Genomic DNA, 26,831 nt, shown 5'->3' on the forward strand with positions numbered 1-26,831 from the left:
CCGTGGATCTGGCCCAGACGCACAAAATATCAATAGAAAATTAATATTGTTGGACTTGGCAATTGTCTTTCAGTCCCTTGTTTTTGCAGAAATCCAAGGTGTGGACATTGAATTTATGATGATATATTAGATTAGATAAGATATAGATGTCAAAATCGTCCTTCTTTAAAGGACAGAGCATTCATTCTCAGAAAATTGGTCGGATGGGACAGCCTTGTCATACCAAAAGCCTTTCAGTATTTCAATTTGGAGGAAAATTCAGCCGTTGAATTGAAAAATGCATCGTCAGGCACACACACACACTACCTGTGGCAGAGGACAACAGGCCCATTCCCCTTGTGGAGATTTACAGCATGTGTTTCCCTGAGCGCAGGCTACAGAAGCATTGCAGGGCACAGGATCGACTAGAAAAGACACAGAAAAATATATGTTAGCTACACCCACTATCTAGGTAGCTTCAACAGGCTTGGGCAATCATTCAGTATCATCGTTCATCGTCTTTCAATGGGATAATGTTGTAATGAAATTATGATATCATTATTTTGCCTGAATAGGTTCTAAGAAGCAGATATAACAGTCCTGCAAATCTTGCATAAAACGCCTGTCGATTGCATACCGAAAGTAAATTGCTCGCTATTCTGGAACCATTTGTAGCAGTTGCATAAGTCTGGCCTCTTTTGAAAGGAAACACTCTGAATCTTCTTCCACAACAGGAATAAGGTTTGAACACACTGAAATAAAAGTATTTTATATTTTTTTCTGAATTATTTTGCCTGCAGATCCATCTACTTTATAGTTATTAGCTGAAAACACTGCTGAAGTCTTACCTAGAACATATCCAAATTCGATAACTATCACAAAAAATGAGTGTTTTACACATGGTATGTTACAGCGTTTTTCCAAAAAGGAAAAGTCCCCTCAGCCCCCCCCCCCCCCACTAATCTCGTCACATACACCACCCCCATCCCTTCTCACACATCCACAAACAAACCGTCAACCCCTTCAACCCCACCAACATACAAACACACTTGACGCTCGTTGGCTGTTTGGTCTTATAACCCCCGAGATTGGAAGCACGTAATAGGTCACACGGTGTGTCAATCAAACGGCGTTCCATTTTAGCTTTCAACCGATGTGTTGATTGAGAGACGATAACGCAGCGTGATGCTGACAGACGGGTGTAAATGTGTTGCGACGGCCCGAAATTGGAACGTTAACAAAACATCCTTTGGTGAAACACAGTTTTCCCATTAACTCCACATGCAGCATCAAGGACAACATTACTGGTAAATGGGAAAGGAAAAGATCGCTCATTCGTAGGCAGGAAGAAATCCAGGCTACATTAGATGACAACACACTTTTGAAACGATGCGCCCATAGTCTTATTTCAAGAAAAAAATATGCCTCTACCCTCCTGTACAGTGCTTCAGAAAATCAACCAGTACCACAAGCAGATGAAACGGAAAGACACAATTCAGATCCTGAAACAGAACAGGCAAGGGAGGATACAGGGACAGCCAGTGCAACATCCGGCCTCTTTTCTTTTTCTTGCAAAGTTTTAATGGCTAAAATACAACTAGACAATTAAATACACTGTAAGCAGTCTGGTGCAGCCATGTGTTGGAGCTGAGGGGCTGCGCGCCTGGTTGCAAACTTTCAGAAGCAAGGCAGAAGGAACAGAGCAAGTGGGTGTGGGTTACACATGCAACTCCGGTTATATGATACAAGAGATCCCTATACCCGTCTGATCTCCAACTACCAAAATCAGCCGACATATGTCGACATTGTAATATACTGTAATAGAAGGCCTATTATGTCAGCCACTGCTCGTGGCAAATAAACGTAATATTCAGATACAAATATTTTGCAAATATCAAGTTTCGAGTCAGTGTCATTGCAAACCTAAGTTATGCAAACTAAGACAACTATTCATCAGCATGCAAGGTCTAGCTAAAGTATTCAGCCCCCTGTTCGACATTGCGTTTTGAAAACTCCTCTTTGTTTGTGTCAGTCTGAGTAGCCAATGCTAACGAGCAGAGAGACTTGCTGTGAAAACGGCAGAGAAAACCGACATCCGAGCCTTATAAGCACCAAAAAAAGTGTGGGAGCATTTTGGATATCTAAAAGAAAAATTACCAGGAGGTTGTTTAAGACGGATATCCAATTTGCAAAACATGCGACCAAAAGTGACTGCCAGGGTCCAACGCATCTTTGAGATTATTATGCATCCCTGTTTGACCAAGTCAAGGTAAAAATTGTAACCCACTAATGTACTAAGTAGGGATGGGCAAAACAAAATTACTATTCGATAGTCACTGGGAACTAGGGCTGACCTTCAAATATTTTTTTGGCATTCGAAGCTTCGGGGCCGAGATCCTACCGAGAAGCTTCGAGATAAAAAAAGAAAATCGCCCCCAGGATTGTGTCAGGAGGAGCTGGGGCATTGTGTCCGGGAGGAGCTGGGGCATTGTGTCAGGAGGAGCTGGGGCATTGTGTCCGGGAGGAGCTGGGGCATTGTGTCAGGAGGAGCTGGGTAGGGGTGTAACGGTACACAAAAACCACGGTACGATACGTACCTCAGTTTTGAAGTCACGGTTCGGTAGGGTTTTTTGGTACAGTGGGGGAAAGTTTGGCTTTCCATGTTCCACTCAGGGGTGATGTAGTGTGCAGTAACTAATTGTACTTGTAGGGCTGTCAACGAATATTCTATATTGAAATTAATAATAGAGTTTTGAATTAAATTCTGCACGGAAAAAAAGTTCTGCATGTGCATTCTTTACTGGTTAATGTACCGTTGTATTCGTTCGGTACACAGCCGTACTGAACCTTAGGTCCGGTACGGATATGTGTACCTTTACACCCCTAGAGCTGGGGCATTGTGTCCGAGAGGAAACGTGGAAACTGTGCAGCGCCCACAGACTCGTACTTTGACTACATTGGAGTTCAATCAGGTCCATTTCGAGGTTGGTTGGTGCTAACGGATTATGGAGAAGTTCAAACCTACATTTCTGGGCTTCAAAATCAGCAAATCGCTGGGTAAACTCGGCGCTGAGTACGCTGAGTTTTTCAGCAAACTGTGAACAGTTGTGTCTGGAAAAGTCTTGTTTTCAAAGTCCACTTTGCGCTTGGCCATTTTTTGGGAGGGGTGGCTTAAATTTGCCCGAGCCGACTGACAGCATGAGGTTGCTCATGAATGTCAACAGAGGAGGAGGGGACGCCTAACGCGTCAACGCACTCGCAGAGCATTCTGGGATTTGTAGTATTAACAGTGCATATACTGGCGTTTTTAAATTGGCATTTGATATCATCTTGCGGGCCAAATATAATTACACTGCGGGCCTCGAGTTTGACACCCCAGCCATGGTCTAAAGGATTCAGTCAATAACGAGAACAGCTTTTGTGACTGACCTCTGGTCTGTATTGCTGTGGGTACGGTCAGAGCGGCAGGGATCTTAGCAGCCATGGCGGTTTCTCCCTCTGCAGACACACAGGTGCTGTGGACCAGGTCACACTTGGTGTCCACGGGACAGCAGTGGATGTGGTCCGAACAGCACACCGCCTAGGAGGGAACAAGATAAGGTTAGTAGACCATAAATAAACCCAGCCCAACTCCAATTAAAGACAATAAATTGTCACAAACACACCCCACCCTACTCCAATGAATGCCTCTGAACTGCCAGCTCCGCAGTTAGGAATCAAAAGGTCAAAATAATACTGTTTAAATTAGTGATGCACGATATATCGGCCGATATGGCCGTTTTTTAAGACATCGGTATCGGTCCGATATCAAGATAGGGCCGATATGGGCCAATATAAAAAAAAATTATTATTAAAAAAAAAATTTTAATTACATTTTTTTTAACATGTTTTGACCTTAAATCGTTTCAAAATATCAGTCATTTCTGAAAATAAGTTACAAAAGTAAAATAATTACAAGTTTTGGAAAATAGCTCTTTATTTGATTATCATAAAAAAGTGTTTTCTATACAGAGATATCGACATCGGTAAATTTCGGTATCGGCCAGAACAGCAATAATAATATCGGTTATCGGTATCGGCCACAATTTTCACATCGGTGCATCACTAGTTTAAATAGAAACCATAAAAGCAAGTCCGTTCAAGTAAGAGTACTTTAAAGTCACAATGAAATGGCTTCACGGTCGTCCGTAATTTGATACTATTTGGGAATGAAACAGGCTAGTCCCATGGGCCTTAACCCTTTCACTACCACACTACAGAAGGTTAACCCTTTACTATCACACTACAGACGGTTAACTGTCTGTAGTGCGATAGTAAAGGGTTAACCTTCTGTAGTGTGGTAGTGAAAGGGTTAACCTGCTGTCGTGCGGCAGTGAAAGGGTTAACCTTCTGTATTGTTGCAGTGCAAGGGTTAACAGTCTGGTAGTGTGGCAGTGAAAGGGTTAATGGTGGAAGGCAGCGAAACATGTCTGTCTTCAGGAGGAATGTTTTGTATGATCGGAAGTGTGGTTATTTTTGACGATCATATTCTATTGGATGGAGGTTTTATTTATGCCCTTGAGTGCAAGATGGGTAAGTGACAAAATCTTGCCATTTTCCAAGGATAGAATTGTTTTCCTACATTTAACTTAACACTTTCAGTGCCCAGCAGGGGGCGCACAATTTAGTGCTTGAATGCCCAGCATCCACTTCAATGTTAGCGTTAATATCGCCTAATCTATGTTTTAAATTATGGCTATGTGTCTAATCTGCCCGTCGCTTATCAATGACTCATTTTCCAGTCAACATTGTCGAAGCGGATTGTTTTTTTATCGGTTCATTTCCGTTTTATAGCATCTTGAAAAGCCCTAGTTTTCAAGGAAAATAAAAATATTCCATAATAAACGGAATATTCTAGAATACACAAAAAACGCTCTCATTATTCGGCCTATTCATGAATAGTTTTCAAATAAACACTAGATTATCGATAGTATATGTGTACGTATGCACGCTATATAGGCGATCTGATATCTGCTCTGATATATTTCCTGATCGCTCGCACAGCCAAACAGCCATATCAAACATAGGGGAAAATCTCCGTGAAAACAGGTCTGATTATCCTAAGACTGGTCAAATAGATTCCATACCTGAGATCAGATGGTATACAAAAAGATTATTCCAATTCCTGATCGCCATTCCAAAAATTTATCCTTTTATTGATCCAACGCTAGATACTGTAAAGACATATTACACGCTGTTCTGAGGCTCCACAATGACTGGGATCATCTCCGGTTACATGCGTGAGAAGTAAAATGTGGATTCCGGAGTTTTTTTTTCTCATCCATTTTCATTGAGTCCATTCCAAAAGGGTGCATTACCATCTGGGAGACGATAGGGGGCGCTTTTTTCCACATCTGAGCTCCTGATGAGGCTGGTTTCCCAACGGTAGACTCGGTTGATGAAATATGAATTCAGATCGCTAATAAAAAAAAATTCACACGAATTGTCGTGCTGGGCATTCAGGGGGCGGGCTGTTAACACGTGTTATGTCGTGGCTGGCATTCAAAGTGTTAAAAAGGAACACGCCAACATTGTGGGAAATGCACTTACCGTCTTCTCCAGAGTCAGACAAGAAGATTAGATACACAATGTCCTCTCTGTGCGTTCAGTAGAAAGCTATCCGGCTACAAGCTAACCTAGCTTAGCACAAATGAATGGAAGCAGATATGGACCAGCTAGCCTAGCTGTTGGCCAAAAACACCGTATCTGCTTCTATTTATTTGTGCTAAGCTAACTTGCAACCAGACAATTTTCTACTGAACGCACAGAGAGGCAATTGGTCTTCTTGTCTGACGGTGAGTGCATTTCCCATAATGTTGGTGTGTTCCTTTAACATCTTCTGTATAGAAAATGTGCATTAGTAACACATGTATTAGTAATATGGACTATTTATTATGTGAATCTCATTTCTGTCAAACCTTTAAATTCAGTTTGAATTGGTATTAGTAGTGGGAAAAGAGGGGTATTGGCACATCCCTGAACTGGTTACTCACATTGGGCATGGGGCAGCAGCCATAGGTGCCACTGGCCATCTTGCAGCATGTGGTGTCATCAGGACACGTCGACACCTCATCTGGACAGACCACTGACATGGGGAGACAATAGAAAAACAAAAGGAGTCAAACGATCATTACTTGTGACAAGGATAGAGACAGGGACAATAACAGTGACATGTTCCATCATTACTTGTGACAAGACAGACAGGGACAGTAACATGTTTGATCATTATTGTACTTGTGACAAGGACAGAGACAGGGAAAGAAACAGTTAAATGTTCATCTAGTATATACTATTGAGGGACGTAAGGGGCATTTTGGGCAAATACATGTTACTGGCCATGACAACATCCCCTCCAAATTCCTCAGAGACTCAGCAGCAGCCATCACCCCAGTCATCACACACATAATAAACCTCTCCATAAAACAGGGACACGTCCCCAAGGACTTCAAAATTGCGAGAGTAACACCCCTGCACAAAAAGGGCAGCAAATTAGACCCGGGTAACTACCGCCCTGTTTCTATCCTTACATCCATCTCGAAAGTCATGGAAAAAATAGTATACGAACAGATAGAAAAGTACCTTGCGGAAAAAAATCTACCGTACTTTTCGGACTATAAGCCGCGGCTTTCCCCCCCATTTTTCGACCCTGCGGCTTATATAACGGTGCGGCTTATATGTGACTCGACGTGACCAAACCCGAAAATGTAAAAATCTAAATATTGCTTTTTTGACTGCATTGAAATGTTATTTATCTGTTCCCTTATTTGCTAAACTTAATACAACTTGTAAATGAGTTAATTCTTGTTATTTGTCCGACAGTATTGTGTCCCAATGCTAATTACATATGGTAATTAAACATTAAAACACCTGCGGCTTATAGTCCAGTGCGGCTTATATATGTACACATCATTCAATTTAGCTGCTGCGGCTTATAGTCAGGTGCGGCTTATAGTGCGAAAAGTACGGTAATCTACGAATTCCAATCTGGCTTCAGAACATCCCACTCCACTGACACATGCCTTCTCTACTTGAACGACCACATCAAACAAGAGGTGGACGCGGGCAAATACTGCGGCATGGTCATGCTGGACCTACAAAAGGCCTTCGACACTGTCAATCACACCATTCTGATTGACAAGCTAAAAGCAATTGGTTTTGATAGTTTATCAGTGAGCTGGATACAATCTTACCTGGAGGGGAGGGAACAGATGGTGGAAGTAAACGGTACCCTATCCCCCCCCCTCACAGTGAGCTGTGGTGTTCCACAAGGAAGCATACTAGGACCGCTACTATTCCTAATTTATGCAAATGACATGTCGTCAGCTTGTGACTGCAACTTGTTCCTGTTTGCGGACGACTCAGCCCTGCTGGTCTCTGACAAGAACAAGTTACAGGTTGAAAAAGCCCTCAGCTCGGAACTAGGCAAAATCTGCATATGGCTCACCGACAAACTATCATTACACATGGGCAAAACAGAGTCCATTCTCTTCGGTTCAAATAACAAACTCAGCAAGACCGACGGCTTCTCGGTTACAGTGGGTGACAATATTATCACAAGGAAAGATGAAATTACCTACCTGGGTTCCATCCTAGAGGCTAATCTTTCCTGTGACAAAATGGCATCCAATGTAATAAAAAAAGTCAACCAACGAACGCGATTCTTGTACCGGATCTCCTCTCTGGTAAACAAGAATACCCTGAAGACTCTAGCAGGAGCACTCATTCAAGGGTACTACGACTATGCTTGCACCTCATGGTACCAAAGCACCTCAAAGGCACTAAAAAACAAATTACAAACATCTCAAAACAAGCTAGTCAGACTACTACTTGACCTGACTCCTAGAACCCACCTCACCCCTGCCCACTTTGACAACCTAGGATGGCTTAGAGTAGACGACCGAGTACAGCAACTTGCAATGGGCCTGGTCTACAAGATACACTACGCGACCAAGGTACCCATGTACATGTCAAAATACTTCCCAAAGGTCAGTGAATACCACGATCACAACACCAGAGGGAGCTCCACAAATCTTGTTAAACCCAGATTCGGCTCAAACAAGGGACTAAACACGTTTTGCAATTATCAATGTGGAATGCCCTACCCAAAGCTGTAAAGGAATCACTACCCACTTTCAAAAACTCCTACGGGAGACTATAATATATATAATATAATAAGAGTCCAGAAAAGAGAGTATATACATTTGACGTAGAAACTGTACATTGGAGGAGGTTGGGTATAGGTGGGGGGGGGGGGGGGACTGTACATTGGAGGTGGTTGGGGGGGGGGGGGGGGGGGGGGGGCGGGTAGGAGGGGTGGGTGGGGGGGGGGACACTGTACAACTGTACAAGCAAAACTGTACATTGGAATATTGACAACCATACTTGGTCATTTACTGTACATTGGAGGGGGTTGGGTTACAACACAGGAGCATTGTAGGTCCAGCATGATCTGTTAATACAATTTTCAATCAATCAATCAATCAATCAATCAATCAATCAAGACCCTCGTCGCGGGCACTGCATTCCGTTCTCAGAATGGATTTGACTCGAGAGAGAGAGAGAGAGAGATCATCAGCAGGCTATATATGATATTCAGACTCTAGATCTATTTGCAGAGCCAGATGAGATGAGGCAACCTGTGCGATTGGCTCTTGACAATTAATTTTGCACGTACTGTATAGCTACAGACAGTATGTGTGTATGCGCGCACTGCGGGAGGTGGCCAGAAGCGCGCAACTAGCCAACTACTATTATTAATACAGTTTGATCCATCGCAAAGCGCTCCAGCGCTTGAATACGGCCGGGGGATCCGCTCTATACAATGCAGACCCACGGCTCTCGTATTATAATGAAGCCCGCGAGGCGTGTTATTATTAGAGTTAATAATATTGTATATTGTTTACACTGCCTTTTTATTCTATTTTTACTTCTCCACTGTACTATAATTATGTGACCTGTACCTCTATGTCTTCTACTACCTGTACCTCCCCTCCCCCCGGCCCTCCCCATGCTGCTGATTTTATATTATTTTATGAATACAACGTTTAATGTTCGCTAAACGTAGAGAAACGTCAGACGTAATTCGAGAGACGTCAGACGTACTTCGAGATACTTCCGTACTTTCCGCCAATCAGCGCATAGCCCTGTCACAGGACTAATAGTCCTGTGGCAGGGCGGAAGTACCAATCTGGACCGAGGCTCCGAGGCTGCAGCTCGACCCTACTCGAAAAACCAGCAACCGATACATGTAGTACAATGCCAAAACAGTAGGCGGCGATGTTGTTCAGACATGAAGGCCATTTCAACCAATCAGAAAAGGTTGAACGCTCACTACACTTCCTGTTTAGCCGCCATCTTTAAATGTCATTTTGCCAACGGAGGATATATTTTTCAGCAAAGAAAGAAACTGCAATAAAAGTGCAATAAACAAACGGATACATTCACTGTGTGTTCTGCCTCTCATTTGTTGATGAAACAAAACCAACTCAGCAACACAATTTACCACCAAGAGCGGATAGTTTAGTCTCACAAAAGACCGCCGGTGTTGTTAGCTACATGCTAATGTGAATGGCTATATCTATGTATAGTATATAGCTTAAATGCTAACATAATGTGGTAACGTTACCGCTATGAATGGATGCAAACGTTATTTAACACATTGCAGAATGGGTACAATACAATACGGCTCAATACAAACAATTGTTAAGGGGATGCAGTCTGGACTGGGTTCCTTATAACAATAACTTGACAACACACAAGTTTAGTTTAGCCGCAGCTACATGTTTACTCTGAGCATCAGGTCAGGAATGCGACAACAGACATCAGTCGATCACAACACTCTTCAACACAGACGATACGTTTCGAACAAAAGTTTGTTACAATCATTTTCATATAACGCTACTTGGGACAGCTCTGCTGTAAACACTGGTGTAGCTGGCGCTGCTCTAATCTCTCTACCCCACACTCGGTTGCTAACTTGCTATTGTTCGACAGTCTGCCGTGAACATGGGAAATAATTGCGACAGCTCTGCTGTAAACACTGGGAATAACCTCGGTTGCTATGCCCACACGCAACTGCAAAACCGCAAAACTTCACCCTGGGCTCCGGTTTTCAAGACCGCGGTTGCAGTGTAGCAAATCCCCGGTTGTGTGTGGCCGAACAGTGCAACTGCGCACATACAATCATGGTTATATTAAATCCAGCGCTCGTGTGGACAGGGCCTGAGAATAACTGCTCCGAGTTTTGATTCATAGACCTTTTTCTTTGTCAACAACATCAAAGATATGCGTGCATTTTGAAAACAGAAGTTTTGCCTCAGCTAATGTATAGAGATATATGAATGAAGATGAAGCCACTTTGCTAGCATGATTTGTCTAGTGAGTATACCGTATGCATATAGTGTGCATGTGAGTTTGTATGTAATCTTGATATTATATACTTCAATACTTTTGATGGCTTCTTGCCAGTGGATTTGACACCCTAAGGCAGGGGCATCAAACTAAATTACCAAGGGGAGCGAAATTTAAAATATAATACCTAAAAGAATTAGCATTTTCCTGAGGTCACTACCTTAATTGGTCCTCTTGTTTATCCATTACATTTGTGCACCAGCTCATTATGTTGTTGTAAATGCACTTCTGTTCATTCAGCATCTCAATGAATACAATGAGGGCTGTTTAAAAGGTGGAGGCATCATTTATGGATAATTGGCTTATTATAAATTACATATATTAGGATTAAATTAATTATTCACCCACAAGAGTTTGTAATATTAGCAATTATAGGCTAAACTGGTCCTGTACAAAGTAGAATACACACGCACACACACACACACGCACACACCTATCAGCTCGCTTTCACTGGTCTACCCGAAAACAATTATTTCCAGAGTAGGTATGTAAAATTAATAGAAATAATGATGAATTTACAAGCTAATACCAATTAGGTTTCAATTAATTATTCACCCACACGAGTTTATAAGATTAGCAATTATAGGTTAAAGTAGTTCTGGACTTGGAGATGTTACATGCCATATTTTCAGAAGATTCGCCTAAAAATACATACCTAAGTAAATGGAAGATTGCTCCACTTCTACAAGGTCCATTTGCATGTTCCTGGTATCTAGGGACATGTATGGATCTCAGGGAATGTATTCCCAGTGTCATAAATATTGTGTCTGTTACTAGGCTTGAGTAAATTGTAATGAACCAAAAGGAGAATATAAAAAAGAAATGTCCTTTTCTTTTTTCATTTTTGTCTGTGAATAACACCATGCTAAAATTGACCAGACATGAAAAATTTCTAATTCAGCACCTTCTTGAGATCACGTGTACAAAAGATCTAAGCAAATTAATAAAGGGCAGATGATTAACAGGAGGTTTTGTAGATGCAGTACTGAATTCTGCCATCCGGACACATGCAATTTGAAATATGATTATAGAATATAGAATATCAGGCTTATAAATGACCTTATTATGGCCAAGTCACACATCTATGGATCGGGCCAAATCTCCCCTCTCCAATGGCAGAGTTCAATCTGCATTTAGTACCACCAGGCGCCCCTGACAGGGCAGCAAAAACTGTGAATGAAATCTACTGTAAGTAGTGTACAGTTACTTTTTTATAATGTAAATTACTCCGCCATCTTGCATCAGATTGCAATGCTGTTTGTTGCTAGATGTTCACAGAAAGGTAGAGAAACTAACTGCATTCTATTTTATGGCAATAGCGTTCAGGTTTGTTCCAACCGTGAGATATGATCCCGAAAAAAAGAGAACGAAAAAAGCTTGCTTTTGATTGACAGGGGCTGGCGTGAGCTGGGAAGTGTATTCTTTTTTTATTCGAAAGCCCTGGGTCTCTTCTCTCAAAAGACTATGTAGGAGCTATTCGATTGTTTTTGTGTTAAGTTTGTAGTTTGTTAAGTTCATCACTGGGTGGCAGCGCGGAGCGCATGGGTTTTGAATAAAGGCACAGGTGTAGGCTATTGCAATCAAGGTATGGGTGACGGGAGAGGTCTCACAGTTTTTACCGCACGTACCCCTCGCTTGTTTTCACCATTATTAATATCATTTTCTATAAACTATTGTTTGGCTCAGCAACCATGTATTACGTTAAATATTTCAATTAAATGGGAACTTCACCCAAAGGCAAGTGACACAGACTGGACATTACGTTTATTATAATTGCGTGTCAAAGACGAGGATTTCCCGCACCCAGCCGAGGGCCTACCAGGACATCAGGTTAGTCGCTACAGACTACACTCAAGTTAGGTTGCACCATGTCCTCGCGTCAAATATGTGCCTTTTTCCGACTTGATGGGCTGAGATTTCTATAAACTCATATTTCACTAATAACACTTAAAATCATTGGTAAACAAACGTAGTGCTGAAAATATACACTTTGACTGCTGTTTTGACAGGGTTAGGGTATTTACTCTTGGCTATATTTGAAAAAATAAAATAAACACAACATTAATTCATACATTCTGTAGAGATGGATTTATGGCGTGATACCGGACCGCTCGGGCTTAAGAGGTTAAATAAATATTTAAAATGATGATCTTCCACACACAGGCGGAGGAGGTAGGCTTTCTGCGTCATGCCCTCACTCTACCTAGGCACCACCCCTCACAGTATTTCTGTATGTGCTACATGTCCGAAAAGGCAACTCCAGGCAATGCATGCACCCAATCTTCTGCGCATTGTCCCGAGTGCATGTCCGAAAAGGGTTTAAGTGGAACACACACAGTCACGCACAAGCAACACACAGAAAATATCTCTCACCTCAGCATCTCTTTCCACCATAGCTTTCAATTATCTTGCTGCCAAAATGCATGCAGATACAAATATGCTAATATATTATTGTTTACAAACTGTAAAAAGATTTTGGTCCGACTGAACTCAAAGTGAATTGACCTAAATCCTGGTACATAACTTCAAAAGTAGCTTTAACAGGCCAGGTTTCAGCATACGATTCAATAAGAATCTCCTCACCATCATTGGGCAGAGCAGGGACCTTCTTGACCATTGGGACCTGCGTCTCTCCAGAACTGCACATCTCATGCTCCACGTCACAGGTGGTGTTGGCAGGGCAACAGTGGACATGGTCACTACAGCATACAGCCTGTTTGGGATTCAAATGTGGCAAATATCAAATAACAGACATTTGCTGATATAGCAGCTGTTTAGATCATAACCATAAGGTCACAGGGAGGTCTGTGTAGTAGTGGAAAAAGAGGGGTATTAGCAGATCCCTGAACTGGCTACTCACATTGGGCATGGGGCAGCAGCCGTAGTCGCCGCTGGCCGTCTGGCAGCACGTGGTGTCATCAGGACACAACGACGTCTTGTCTGGACAGACCACTGACCGGGCGAGATGACAGAAAAACAAAAAGGAGTCAAGCGATCATTACTTGTGTGAAGGACAAAGACAGTAACAGTGAAATGGTCGATCATTACTTGTGACAGGGACAAAGACAGTAACAGTGAAATGTTCGTCCAGCTACTGAGGGGCAGAAATCTGTTACTATAGGGAGGTGTAGTGGTTACGTCATTGTTGTCCACCTCACTTGAAATTGCACATTTCTAAATCATTTTGTTTAAAACAAATAAAGCATGAACATTGGCATGGTGTACCTTTCTGTGTGTATTCATCCACAATCTATAGCTCAATATGAAACTATTTGCAATCGTAAAAGTAGCAAAATAACAATGTTTACATTTTCGTTCACTGAGGAACTACTTCACTTTGGCGCTGCACAGCGTAGACTCCTGGCTTTAGTTGCAGACCTAGGATCAGATTTCCCTTACATTCCATAACCATAACAATTCATACAATGGAAAAGTAACTGACCCTGAATCTGTGGCTAGTATCGGTTTCACCCAACACTAGTGCTCTGATGATCATAACCATCTATCTCTAAAGCCAACCACCATTTTTAAAAGCCACAACCACGAGAGAGAGAGAGAGAGAGAGAGAGAGAGAGAGAGAGAGAGAGAGAGAGAGAGAGAAAGAGAGAGAGAGGGGGGGGGGGGGGCGGGGGTGTGAGTCCTTTATTTTCTTTTAAGTTATTTTGTGCATCACTCTGTTTTGAATTTGATGCAAATTTGCAATGCATGAGAGTCATCCTTTTGTGTTAAATGGCTGCATAAAGCAAGCATTTGTTGACTCTCATGTTGATAAGAGTATTAAAACTTGAGAAATATCCGTTTAAGGTAGATTTAGAACAGATAAAAAATATGCGATTAATTTGCCATTAACTCATTCAGCGCCTAGGGGTCGCCGTTTACCTTCTGGGTAGAACGCCATCGCTTTGTTCAATGGGGAGAAAGCCAAACTTGCAAGTGCTAAAACTATATGAAATATTATAGCTATGGATCTAATACACCCGTCGATTGTCAGTGAGTTTCTTCCAGTCAACATGCACAAAACAGATAATTTTTTCATACATACATTTCCATTTTATACCGTGATGAATATGAGTATATTTCCAGAGCGTTCGGTCTAATCTCAAGAAACTCAAGCAAACCGCGCTTCAATGTATTTCCTTATAAATCGTGCCATTTGTCGCTTGATTTATGAATCGTTCTGAAAATAACACTAGATTATCGGTATTATGTGTTCTCATGGACGATACAGAAGCAGGGCTGAAAAATCGCTTTTCCGTGCCTTGGCTGCAGCCAACGGCCGGCAGACACAGACACACACACACACGGTGGCGAAAGAAACATCTGATCAACCCAAGATTGGTAACATAGAGTCCTTACCTGGTCTCTGATGTACTGCAAAAAGATTAATCCAATTCCTGATCGCCATTCCAAATATTGATCGCGTTTATTGATTCAACGTTATATGTCCAAAATGCATAATCCACGCTGCTCCGAGTGTCCCAAATCCATGTGTTAAAACGTTAGTCATGCCCGAGAAGGAAAACCTGGACCGGACTTGTTAGATCGATGCACAGCCCAGGGGGAGGGATTTCAATTATGTGCAATACCGGCTGGAAGGCTTAGGCGGCGGTATTTGCCCTTTGCGAGCTCAGACCCATTTCCAATGATAACATCAGGCTGGATGGATGAAAAATTAATGGATATAGCAAATAAAAGAAATAATGATTAAAACCCGACTTTTCTCGTGATTGGCGCTCAACGCATGGTGAGTTAACCCGACTTTTCTCGTGATTGGCGCTGAATGAGTTAATCGCGAGTTAACTATGGACAATCATGCGATTAATCAGATTAAATATTTTTATTGATTGAGAGCCTTATTTTGTACGTAACGTTAATAGCTAGCGAGCTTGCTAGCCGGCATGGTGCAGTGCTTTGCCCCAGAGTGTAACCACAGGTCTGAGACAGGCGTTCTACTGGTAAGTGTAGTTCTTTTAAAACATTTTGTATCTACTTTTTCTCCCCATTTTCATCCCCATTATCCAATTCTACCCTCCCCTGTCTCGAACGTTGTTAGACCATGCCTCCCACTGGTCGGCTGCAATGTGGACCAAGCCTTGCATCACATGTCCCCTCCGGTACACGAGGAGGCAGCTGTCGCATCTTTTCACCTGTACAGCGCAATCTCTCAGTGGCGAGGAGTAATGCGTGGGAGGCTCACGCTGCCCCCGTTGCTTCCTGATTCTGCTGTACAGGCGCACCAACCGACCTGTAGGAGTCGCTGTCCACAGCGTCCGATCCCCACCCACCGGCTTTCCCACCCCCTAATACTGCCAATTGTATTAGTATGAACGACCAGCCAAGCCGGAAGCAACGCAGAGAGCTGGGCTCGAACGCAGTATCTCCTGCGTTAGTGGCGAGCGCCTTGCCCACTGCGCCACTTAGCCGCCCAGTGTAGTTTCTATTTATTTTTTTAAACAACCTTACAACCAATTTTATTTAAACAAAAAATGCTTAAACAATAATGTTAGTGATAGAAGGGAACTCATTTTGTGCAAAAATGGAAAGCTTGTCAATGTTCATGAGGCAGAATTATTACAATAGCCGATAATACATTTTCCCAATGATAAATCCCTATACGGGTGGACCACGCAGGAAACTAAAGTGACGTCAGACTACACCTCCCTCTACACCTTTCAACGTGAGCTATCTAATAACAAAAACATAGTGCAGATATCTTCACCAAAACTGAATTAATGAAAAAAGAGACAAAATATTAAACTGAAGGTAATATCTATTTTATCTGTAAAGTTACTTAACCCTTTCACTACCACACTACAGAAGGTTAACCTTTCACTACCACACTACAGACGGTTAACAGTATGTAGTGTGGTAGTGAAAGGGTTAACCTTCTGTAGTGTGGTTGTGAACGTATTAATCCTTTGTCGTGTGGCCGTGAAAGGGTTAACCTTCTGTATTGTCGCAGTGAAAGGGTTAACCATTTGGTAGTGAAAGGGTTAAGCCCCTCTGGCATCAAGGTATCACTTTGTTTTCACTTTGATATGGTCACTTCATTATGTCTTCCACCCACTCACTGATTGCATACGAATCTGGAAGTCAGTCACCATTTGACAATTTCCATTTATTAAAAGGTAATGTTCCTAATCTTTGGTGGTTAGTGACAGTTGCATGGCAATATAATCTATTACAGTCCGCTATAGTTTTTGCTGCCAAAATGCGTGCAGATACTAGTATACAGTACCTCCTTATTGTTTACAAACTGTAAAAGGATTTTTGACTGACTGAACTCAGTGTTTACCTTAATCCTGGTACAGTACATGATTTCAAAAGTAGCTTCAACAGGCACTCTAATAATAACACAGCCAATAATCTCCTCACCATCCTTGGGCAGAGCAGGGACCTTCTTGACCATTGGGACCAGCGTCTCTCCAGACCTGCAAGTCTCATGTGTCACGTCACAGGTGGTGTTGGCAGGGCAACAGTGGACTTGGTCACTACAGCATACAGCCTATTTGAGATTCAAACATGTCAAATATCAAAGAATGGTGATTTGCAGCTGTTTAGATCATAACCATAAGGTCACAGGGAGGCCTGTGTTTAGACCTTAACCGTGAGGTCACAGGCTTGATTGCTACAACAGCCAATGGGTCTCATTCACCAGTGGACTTAAGACAAAAGTTGAGATTTTTTTTGTCGTAGCTCCACTTAAGACCTTTTCGGTCCGATTTTGGGATTCGCTCTTAGCTAAGAGCAGGATTTAGGAGCGCTGAAGAGCAGTCGTAAGTCGGACAGACTGGTGTGCGCAGTGTTCTTAAGGGCTTTATTTGGGAGGAATCATGGTGATTGCGTTCAGGTCGACACTCTACAGACATCCTTGGAACTAAATAATCATAATAAATACGACAATATTTGTATGATAAAGAATTACGTTTTAAATTTACAGTCATGCCTCAAGAGGCATTGTGATGTCCGAAAATAAATACAAGCACTACACCAACACTTCAAATTACAGTGGACATATAAATAAGAACTAAACCAAATCACGTGGATATACAGCAGCTATAGTGGAATAGACCATTAATATTCCATATTTATACCGTCTCGTTGCATGCTCTTGGCCACCTGTTCAGCGCAAACACGTTTGCATTGTTTATAGATTGTCAAGAATTGCAAAAAGGACTGGCTTTTTCAAGATGGCCCAGACATGATCAAAATCAAAATGTTCAGCCCTACTGTAAAATTAGCTACTCCAAAATACAGCTAAGTGAGCCTGAGCAGGTCACATGTGTGACTGTGCAGTGGCTCCCAAATGATGTATGTGAACACCAGAGGGCCTTGGGTAGGGATGGGGTGTCGAGCTGGACAATACATTAATGTAAAACATCAGGTAATTGCAGAATACAGAGGGGTTCCTGCACATACAGTAAAGAAGAATATTTAAATGTCCCTGTTATTTCACTCATGAGAGCACGTACCTCAGGGTAGAGGCAGCAGCCGTAGTCTCCGCTGACCAACAGACAGCAGGTACTACCATCTGGGCACGTGCTCTTCCCATCAGCACACGTCACGGATGTTACACCAACAGCTACAGCCACAGGAGGAACAGTCAATAATTAATAATGTGGCATCATCAGCATACAGCGTTATTGTATGACAGTTAAACTGTGTATGATAACACTAAGAGAATAAATTATAAATACGGATACATTGCCCAGCCCAATACCCTACCAGGCTTATTCTTCCTCCTCCTGGCAGGCAACTTCTCTAGCATGGGGAAGGACCTTGTGGCTGACATACATTTTGAGTGAGCGGTGTCACACTTTGTTCCCACTGGGCAGCAGTGGCGTTTATCGTCGCAGCACACCGCCTGTAGACAGATGGGATTAATTTCAGACAGGCTGTATGCAGAGAGGGAGCAACTCATCAACAGTCACTGGAAGTCCATTCATTTTCAATAGAGTCGAGTAACCTGGGACCTCGGCCGATATTACCACAGCTGGCTGGTTCATCTCCACTGCTGACCTTTTGGTGGTCATCGTCCACCACTGCTGATTGGTGGTCAGCAATCGGATTTCTGTGCTTCCTGATATGGCTACTAAAGTGACAACCTCATCATATTCTCCAAAATGGAAGGTAATAATAGCCGTTGAAAGTTCCTACTTCCTACAACTTGTATTTCAAAGACTACAGAAATAAACGTACTTGGTCAACACAGACATATCTATGTGTTGTGGTCTACTGTATGTGTGTGTGGAGGGATATGGTAACCCAGGAGGGACATGTGGATAGAAAAATGCTGATTAACATGGCAAATAAAGTAATCGACTTCCACAACCCAGATGGCAGGCTTACCATGCCCAGCACATGAGGGAGTTCAGAGGTGTACAACAGCCACTTAATTGTGTATCTAACTTACATGCCTAATATCTAGGCTCAAGATACAACTCCCCTTTTGGCCTGACTTGGTGATGTATAAAAACCCTTCAGTAATTCACCATCTTGTGACCATGCCAGTAAGTGGCATTTATGTGAACAATAGATCCTTTGTTGAATACATACAAGCCACTGCAATGACTCACAACTAAAGAAATATTGTGTCTACAATAACATACTAAAGTTATTAGGTTAGGGTAGGTTAAAGTAAAGTGACTGCAATAATATATTTCTTTATTAAAGTAATTTATCTTTAGTAACCTCTTAAGCCCTAGCCATATTTTCAGAAAATTCCTCAGGGAATGTATTATCAGTGTCAGAAATATTGTGTCTCTTACTATGCTTGAGTAAATTGTAATGAACCAAAGGAGAATATCAATTATTATTATATATATTCTTTTAAATAATAATAATAATAATAATAACACCACATTTAAAATAAATGATTTCCTTCCATGCCTGGCTATACCACACACAAGAGCAAATTGGGCAGTAGGTAAGCAGTGTTCCTGTCTCCAAAAAGCACAGCTATTTGATTAATCAAAATGAGTTAATTGCGTGTGATTGATTGATTGATTGATTGATTGAAAACTTTATTAACAGATTGCAGAATGGGTACAATACAGTACAGCTCAATACACACAATTGTTAAGGGGATGCAGACCAGAGAAAGACTTTCGTCTTGTTTACATCAGGGTCCCCCATTTTCAATTCATCAGGACATATAATGACATACATGACATACAGATAGACAGTACTGCTACATCTATACATTTATGACATACCAGATTTGCAAATACAGTACTGTTTGTGATACAAAAAGAGTCCAGAAAAGAGTATATACATCCGACGTAAAAACTGTACATTGGGGGAGGTTGGGTAGGTGGGGTGGGTGGGGCTGTACATTGGAGGTGGTTCGGTGGGTGGGGGGGGGGGGGGGGGGGGGGTGGGGGGGAACACTGTACAACTGTACAAGCAAAACTGTACATTGGAATATTGACAACCATACTTGGTCATTTATTGTACATTGGAGGGGTTGGGTTAGGACATTTACATGGGCCAGTTTCGAATTGCAGTCTCCCGTAGGTGTTTTTGAAAGTGGGTAGTGATTCCTTTACAGCTTTGGGTAGGGCATTCCACATTGATAATTGCAAAACGTGTTTAGTCCCTTGTTTGAGCCGAATCTGGGTTTAACAAGATTTGTGGAGCTCCCTCTGGTGTTGTGATCGTGGTATTCACTGACCTTTGGGAAGTATTTTGACATGTACATGGGTACCTTGGTCGTGTAGTGTATCTTGTAGACCAGGCCCATTGCAAGTTGCTGTACTCTGTCGTCTACTCTAAGCCATCCTAGGTTGTCAAAGTGGGCAGGGGTGAGGTGGGTTCTAGGAGTAAGGTCAAGCAGTAGTCTGACCAGTTTGTTTTGAGATGTTTGTCATTTAGTTTTTAGCGCCTTTGAGGTGCTTTGGTACCATGAGGTGCAAGCATAGTCGTAGTACCCTTGTATGAGTGTTCCTGCCAGTCTTCAGGGTGTTCTTGTGGAGATCCGGTACAAGAATCGAGTTCGTTGGTTGACTTTTTTTATTACATTGGATGCCATTTTGTCACAGGAAAGATTAGCCTCTAGGATGGAGCCCAGGTAGGTCAGTGTCAGTGACAGACATCACAAAGGGCAATAAATGTTAACAGCTTGTTGAGGCTTATACTGTAAATGTGAAGACTTCAAACCCTGGTAAAACGACAAGGAGTATCTTATGTAATTTCCCCCCAGCGCCTAAAGAACATTCAGACTGAGAAATCCATACAATGACTAGGCAAAACACATTTTCCATAATATGTGGCCTTTAAGGTCCGTTATTGATGGTCCTCTTGGTGTGTCTTCCGTGTGTGCTGTACCTTGGGCAGTGGGCAGCAGCCCCAGGAGCCGTCAGGAAGCTGGCAGCAGGTGGTGTCTTCCGGACACTCCGACTCCTGATCAGGACAAATAATGGCCTTCACTCCCTCCTGCAGTTCACCACAGACCATGCAGACCAACGACAGGGAAGCATGTGGTAGAACGCGTTAGAATCCTGAATCCATCTCAGGGAAGATGTTAAAAAGGGATTTTGCACTGATTTACACGTTTAGATTGTTATTATCTAAAATATCCCCTCTAGTATTTTAAACCCTTAACAAAATGCAATATTTTTATAAATATGTTTTGGCAACAATGTCAATACCTACTCAGCTTACTGTGTATGCTGAAGCCAAGGGTGTCTAGTTACCACATATTTAACTCAGATTTCAGGGTCCAGAAAAGTTCTCCCTCTCCAGGGGAAGAATGTGAAAAAGTGCACTCTGGTGACAAGTTCTGCACAAATAACAATCTGTATAGTGAAAGGCATGGCTCCAAGAGTTAACCATAAGAACAACATGTTTTTGAATGGAGGGGATCTTTAAAGTAGATTAATTCCTAAAATGTCTCAGTGTCTCCTTTTTTATTATTCTGTTTAATGAGTGTTTGGTTATAAGCTCTCAAACTCGATATATTATACACACTGCCTGAAATGGTTGAAAGAACATTCTATGGAGTAACTTTTCAGTACTGTAAATGAAAAGCATGCAATATGCGTACAGGGACATGACCATCTATAAAATCGTCCAACTATCTCCGACAAAGCCATTCGATGATGTCATAGGACTGCATTGTCCTTGAGCTCAAGAGCCAATTAAACCTAATAAAACGGAAACATAGATGTAGGAATGCATTTTGGCTACTTTACAGTTTTTTTCTTTTTGAGTTTTTCTTGGAAACATCTCTCTTGTTTATATTCAGATTTCCACCCAAATAGACAAGTTTTCTATTGACATTTCTTTTAACCCTTTAATCGCCAAAAATGCCGTAGGACGTCTTTCCCCGCCATGCTCATTCTGCCAAAGACGCCGTACCACGTCTTTGATATCAATATTTCAAAAATCTGTGATCGAAATCATATTTCTCCCCCGGAGACCTGAGATCTCCTGTTGATCCCCTCGCAACTCTCCAACGGTTCAAGAGCGCCATCTGGTGGCCGATCGGCGGATCGCCCAAACAGGAAGTGATGCGCCGGAAGTGGTGCTCGCCCATATTTCGTCCGGGCACTAGCTATCGTTAGCGGGACTCCATCTTGATACACTGGACATCGATCGGTTGCAAATAACTCGATAAACAACATGATTTGGACGTATATACTATTATACAACCTGGAAATGGATCGCATATTTCTACATCCCATAATAGGAACATTTCTGTTCCACGCTCATCGCCCAACGCTATGAGGAAGCTACGGTAAGATTCAACGTTATTTTCTAACGTGTTCGATACTAACTGCTCTAATGATCATATCACCCACACTAGATGAATCATATAACGTTGGCCACGGAATTATAAACGACCCCCCCCCCCCCCCCCCCCCATCCGGTCAACATCAGATCATAAGTAGTAACTTCTAGAAGCACGTCCATTTGAAATTTTTTATCTCGCGCAGATTGCCATCAAACTGTATTTGATCATCAATATAATGCATTTGCTCATAGCAGCAGTGGAGGTGGTCCGAACAACACTCAGCCTACAGAGGGATAGAATGGATAGAAACAAACAAGAGTTTAGATTTTTGGACCCCGAGCCCCGTTTCTTACTTACAAATGATGATGTCAATTGGCAGCACAATCCCTGCTGTTCCTTGACTAAACCAATAAATTATGCCTGTCCATTTCCATGCATTATTAATTACTTTCCAGCAAGGAGCGTCTGTGTAATGGACAGGGCTGATCTCTTTGATGTGTGCTCCCTATCGGTTGCGTGTTTGATTTTCGTTTGTGTGCTATGGTACTTGATATTAATACTTACAGTGTGGCATGGTTTACTGGCCTGGGTATCGGCATTTATAAACCGATTCGATTCTGATTCACAAGGTCCTGATTCCATTTAATTTGATTAAATTCGATTAAACTGGATAATTGGATATCGGTTCAATTAGGCTTGCCGACGCTGGTTTTGACTTGGAACGCACATATCAAAAGGACACACACAAAAAAACGGACAGTGATAATCTTTGTCCGCCTTGATGCTAACGCTAATGACTGCCAATAAACAGAATGATGAGTACTATGAGGTCAAATGAGTTATGGAGCTTATGGCTATTACCAGAGGGATGAGCAGGAGCTGATTGGCAGGCAGTCTCCTCACCCAGGGCAGGGACACAGTCTTGTTGAGGCACTTGGAGTGAACCAGGTCACACACCGTTCCCTCATAGCAGCAGTGGAGGTGGTCCGAACAACACTCAGCCTACGGAGGGATAGAAACAAACAAGAGTTTAGATTTTTGGACCCCGAGCCCCGTTTCTTACTTACAAATGATGATGTCAATTGGCAGCACAATCCCTGCTGTTCCTTGACTAAACCTTCTCAGACAGTAGGCAATTGTTTTGTTAGAATGTAGATTCTGTTGTTTGTGCTTTATGAAGTTGTTTGTGCCTAATTACTATAATTTAGGTTGCACCGTTTGGAGAGCTAGGAGGCTACCATAGGAGGGACTCTGTTCAGTGTAAAAGTGAAGGTCCACCGTTGACTCTCACATTAGGCACATTTGTCCCACAGACTCTGGACTAAGAACCCCCCCCCCCCTCCCCTCACTGACACACACACACATCATCCCACAGACAGTTTATCTATTTTAATATGTACTACTGCTGCTAGAATATTTGCACTAAGTTCTCTTTTACCTCATTTATTTATTTCACTCATTCATAAAATGTTTAGCTACTGTATATAGTCCTATATATTGTGTCCTATGTTACTTTAAGTTTATATTGTCGAGATCTTTTTATATACACCGTGGGAGGGGGGAACGTAATAAAATGTTTCTGTATGTCTTGCACATTGTGGGAAATAACAATAAAGTTGACTTTGATTTTCACTTTCCAATGTTTTCTCCACTAAGTTAGGCTACATGCATGTGACATTATATACAGGGTCAGAACGTAGGCTCAAACAATGTTACCTTTTTTGATAACATGCGGTAAAGTGAGAGAGAAAACATACTATATTGTGATATATATCGTTATTGAGATATGAAATTTCCCATATCGTGATAGAAGATTTTGTCCATATCGCACAGACCTAGATCAGACCCCTTCAGACTGCGTTTCCAGGCAGAGGCCATTAGAAAGGTCTTGTGCCGCAGGAGTGTCATAAACCCCACAGGGAGTAAAGTCCAATGTGCAACTCCTGCCAACCTTTTACAGACTACATTACAGAATACTTTTGTACAGTAAAACCTAGGCCTGTCCCCCCCCAAATCCATTTGGGTTGTGAGGGGTGCTTAACACTTTCAGTGCCAGCCATAATGTTGATTAATGTCCTTGAGTGCCATCATCCACTTCAATGTTAGCGTTAAAAACGCATAATCTATGTTTTAAATTATGGCTATGTGTCTAATCTGGCCGTCGTTTATCAATGACTTGTTTGCAGTCAACATTGTCGAAACGGAAAATAGAAAGATTCCCTCATAAACGGCATTTATTGGAATATTCTCAAATACACTAGACACGTTGTCATTTGTCGGCCTATTTATGAATCGTTTTCAAATAAACGCTAGATTATCGATAGTATATGTGTACTTATGCACGCTATAGAAGAGAGCTGAGAAATCTATGACCTCATTTCCTCAACATCACACACACGCTGTTATCTCAGTGAATACAGCTCTGATTATCCTAAAACTGGTAACATAGACTCCTTACCTTAGATCAGATGTTCTCCAAAAAGATGATCGCTATTCTAAATATCGATCGCGTTTATTGATTGATTATTGGCTGCTGTAAATATATATTCCAGGCTGCTTTCCAACTCGCGATCACTTCCATGTTCATCAGATCCCTCGCCAGCATAATGGAGCCAGTAGCTCCCCCCACACAGATCCACCAGTATAATTGAATGGCCTGCAGTTACACAGGGATAGACGATAGGGGGCGGTATTTTCCCATCTCAGCTCCTAGAGGGGCTGCTGTACCAATGGGAGACTCGGTTGATGAAATATGAATTCAGATCGCTAATAAAAAAATAAAACAACAATTCGCGTCGTCGGCACTCAACGGGGAGCATGAAAAGACGACATAACACGTCGCTGGCACTCAAAGTGTTAATGTCTGAAGGAGTCGATTTGTGCCTCTGTGCCTGTTTTTTTTTTTCTTTTTTTTTTTTAACTTTATTTTTTTAGCGTTTATTGCTTTTCTGGTCAAGCATGACCGACAGATACAGGGTGAAACGGGATATAGATCAGGGGAAGACATTCTGGCAAATGACGGCGGGTCCGGGAATCGAACTCGGAGTCCACCAGATCCGTGACGCAGCACGGTTTTCCCCGACGCAGAAATAGCGCCGAGATATGCGGTGAGCTACTGGAGCTCCCTGTGCCTGTTTTCTTAGGCAGTCAGCCTCGCTGGTATGCGCGCCATTAGCATTGCTTTTGGAAAAAATTATAAAAAATTTAAATATTTATTTTTTATTTTTTTTGCATTCGACTAAGAGGTTGGCAGTCGACTACGGCTCCTTTCGATCGACTATTTGACTAGTCGGGGTCAGCCCTAGTAAAACCTAAAGGGCCCCTATTGTAAAAATGTTCCTGTGTTTTCATTGTTTCTACACAATGAGGGGTTGTCCCAACATTGAGGAATAGTGAAATATGTACATAGTGCCGTTTCTGCAGTTCAGCTGAACCCTCCCTATTGAAACAAGCTATTCAGAATTGCAGCCATAATTGCTGTAGTTAATAACAATCACAATACGCGCATTACATACGAGTGATCCTCGACTCTTTGAGCATGTGAAGAAATCTTGGGAAAACGTGCAAGCTTGCAAACTTTCTATTTTCTACCAAACGTTCAACCTAAAATATATTTCTGACAACATTGTAAGCGGCAAGTTGTATATGAAATACCTGGATCTTGAGTCTAGGGCTGTCTTAAATACTTTTTTTTTTATCCACTTTTTCTCCCATTTTTCTATTTTTCTCCCATCCCAATTTTGTATCATCCAATTCAACCCTCCCCTGTCTTGAACGCGGTTTCTTGCCTCCCACAAGCCGGCTGCAATGTGGACTAAGTCATACATAGCACGAGTCCCCTCCGATACTCGAGGTAACAGCAGTCGCATCTTTTCACCTGCGCGGCGCGATCTTTCAGCGTCAGGGGTCTGCGCTTTGGAGGGGCGCCGCCCCCATCGCTTCCTGATTCTACTGCGCAGGCGCACCAACCGACCTGTAGGAGTTGCTGTCCACAACGCCCGATCCCCACCCATCAGTTTCCCACCCCCTAATACTGCCAATGTGACTATTAGTACGGACGACCAGCTAAACTGAAAGCAATGTGGATCGCTGGGCTCGAACAGGCGAACCCAGCGTCTCCAGTATTCGTGGTGAGCGCCTTGCCCACTGCACCACGTAGCCGCCCTGTCTTAAATACTTTGAAGCTTTGTTCGATGGGCATGGGATTCGAATATGAAAATAAAATTCGATTATAAAAATAATATATATATATGAATTTTCTTTTGTTGCAAAATCAACTCTGCCTCTCTTTGTTAATTACAACAAGCAATGCTGTTTGTTATTTAAGATGAGGTCGGACTCGGCACTGGCAGATTTGTGTTCATTGTGCTGCTTTTATAAAGCCTCAAATGACGGCTTACAATATTTCATGAAAGCAAAGTGTTTTGTTTGTCTAAGATTTAAAAAGGTTTAAACTTTACAGCACTGACAAAGCTGAGTGCTGTACAAGTCCCACAACATAAAAAAAAAATATATTTTATAAAAAAAAATAAGAAAATTATTTCGAAGCTTAGAATTAAAATCGAATCTCGGACACGAAGCTTCGAATTCCCAAAAAAAAATCGAAGGTCAGCCCTACTTGAGTCATATTTCATAATCTGCTATGCCTAGTTTGACAGTTTGAGCTGAA

General features: G+C 42.1%; 1 protein-coding gene across 3 annotated transcripts in view; it reads right to left on the reverse strand.

Annotated features, from left to right (window-relative positions):
* The window catches only part of grnb (granulin b), an 83,042-nt gene that overhangs the window by 40,676 nt on the left and 15,535 nt on the right, over positions 1 to 26,831 (reverse strand). For all 3 annotated transcript variants that reach the window (XM_084323531.1, XM_084323532.1, XM_084323530.1), the window contains exons 4-13: positions 23,024 to 23,164; positions 20,755 to 20,862; positions 18,154 to 18,292; positions 17,901 to 18,010; positions 16,804 to 16,933; positions 13,289 to 13,380; positions 13,012 to 13,141; positions 6,012 to 6,103; positions 3,409 to 3,559; positions 307 to 404 (exon numbers count right to left, since the gene is read on the reverse strand). In XM_084323531.1, coding sequence (XP_084179657.1) covers positions 307 to 404; positions 3,409 to 3,559; positions 6,012 to 6,103; positions 13,012 to 13,141; positions 13,289 to 13,380; positions 16,804 to 16,933; positions 17,901 to 18,010; positions 18,154 to 18,292; positions 20,755 to 20,862; positions 23,024 to 23,164 — 1,191 coding nt within the window. The remainder of the gene's footprint in view (positions 1 to 306; positions 405 to 3,408; positions 3,560 to 6,011; positions 6,104 to 13,011; positions 13,142 to 13,288; positions 13,381 to 16,803; positions 16,934 to 17,900; positions 18,011 to 18,153; positions 18,293 to 20,754; positions 20,863 to 23,023; positions 23,165 to 26,831) is intronic.

The sequence above is a fragment of the Notolepis coatsorum genome (genome assembly GCF_963971535.1).
Source record: "Notolepis coatsorum genome assembly, chromosome: 10".
Taxonomy (NCBI): Eukaryota; Metazoa; Chordata; class Actinopteri; order Aulopiformes; family Paralepididae; genus Notolepis; species Notolepis coatsorum.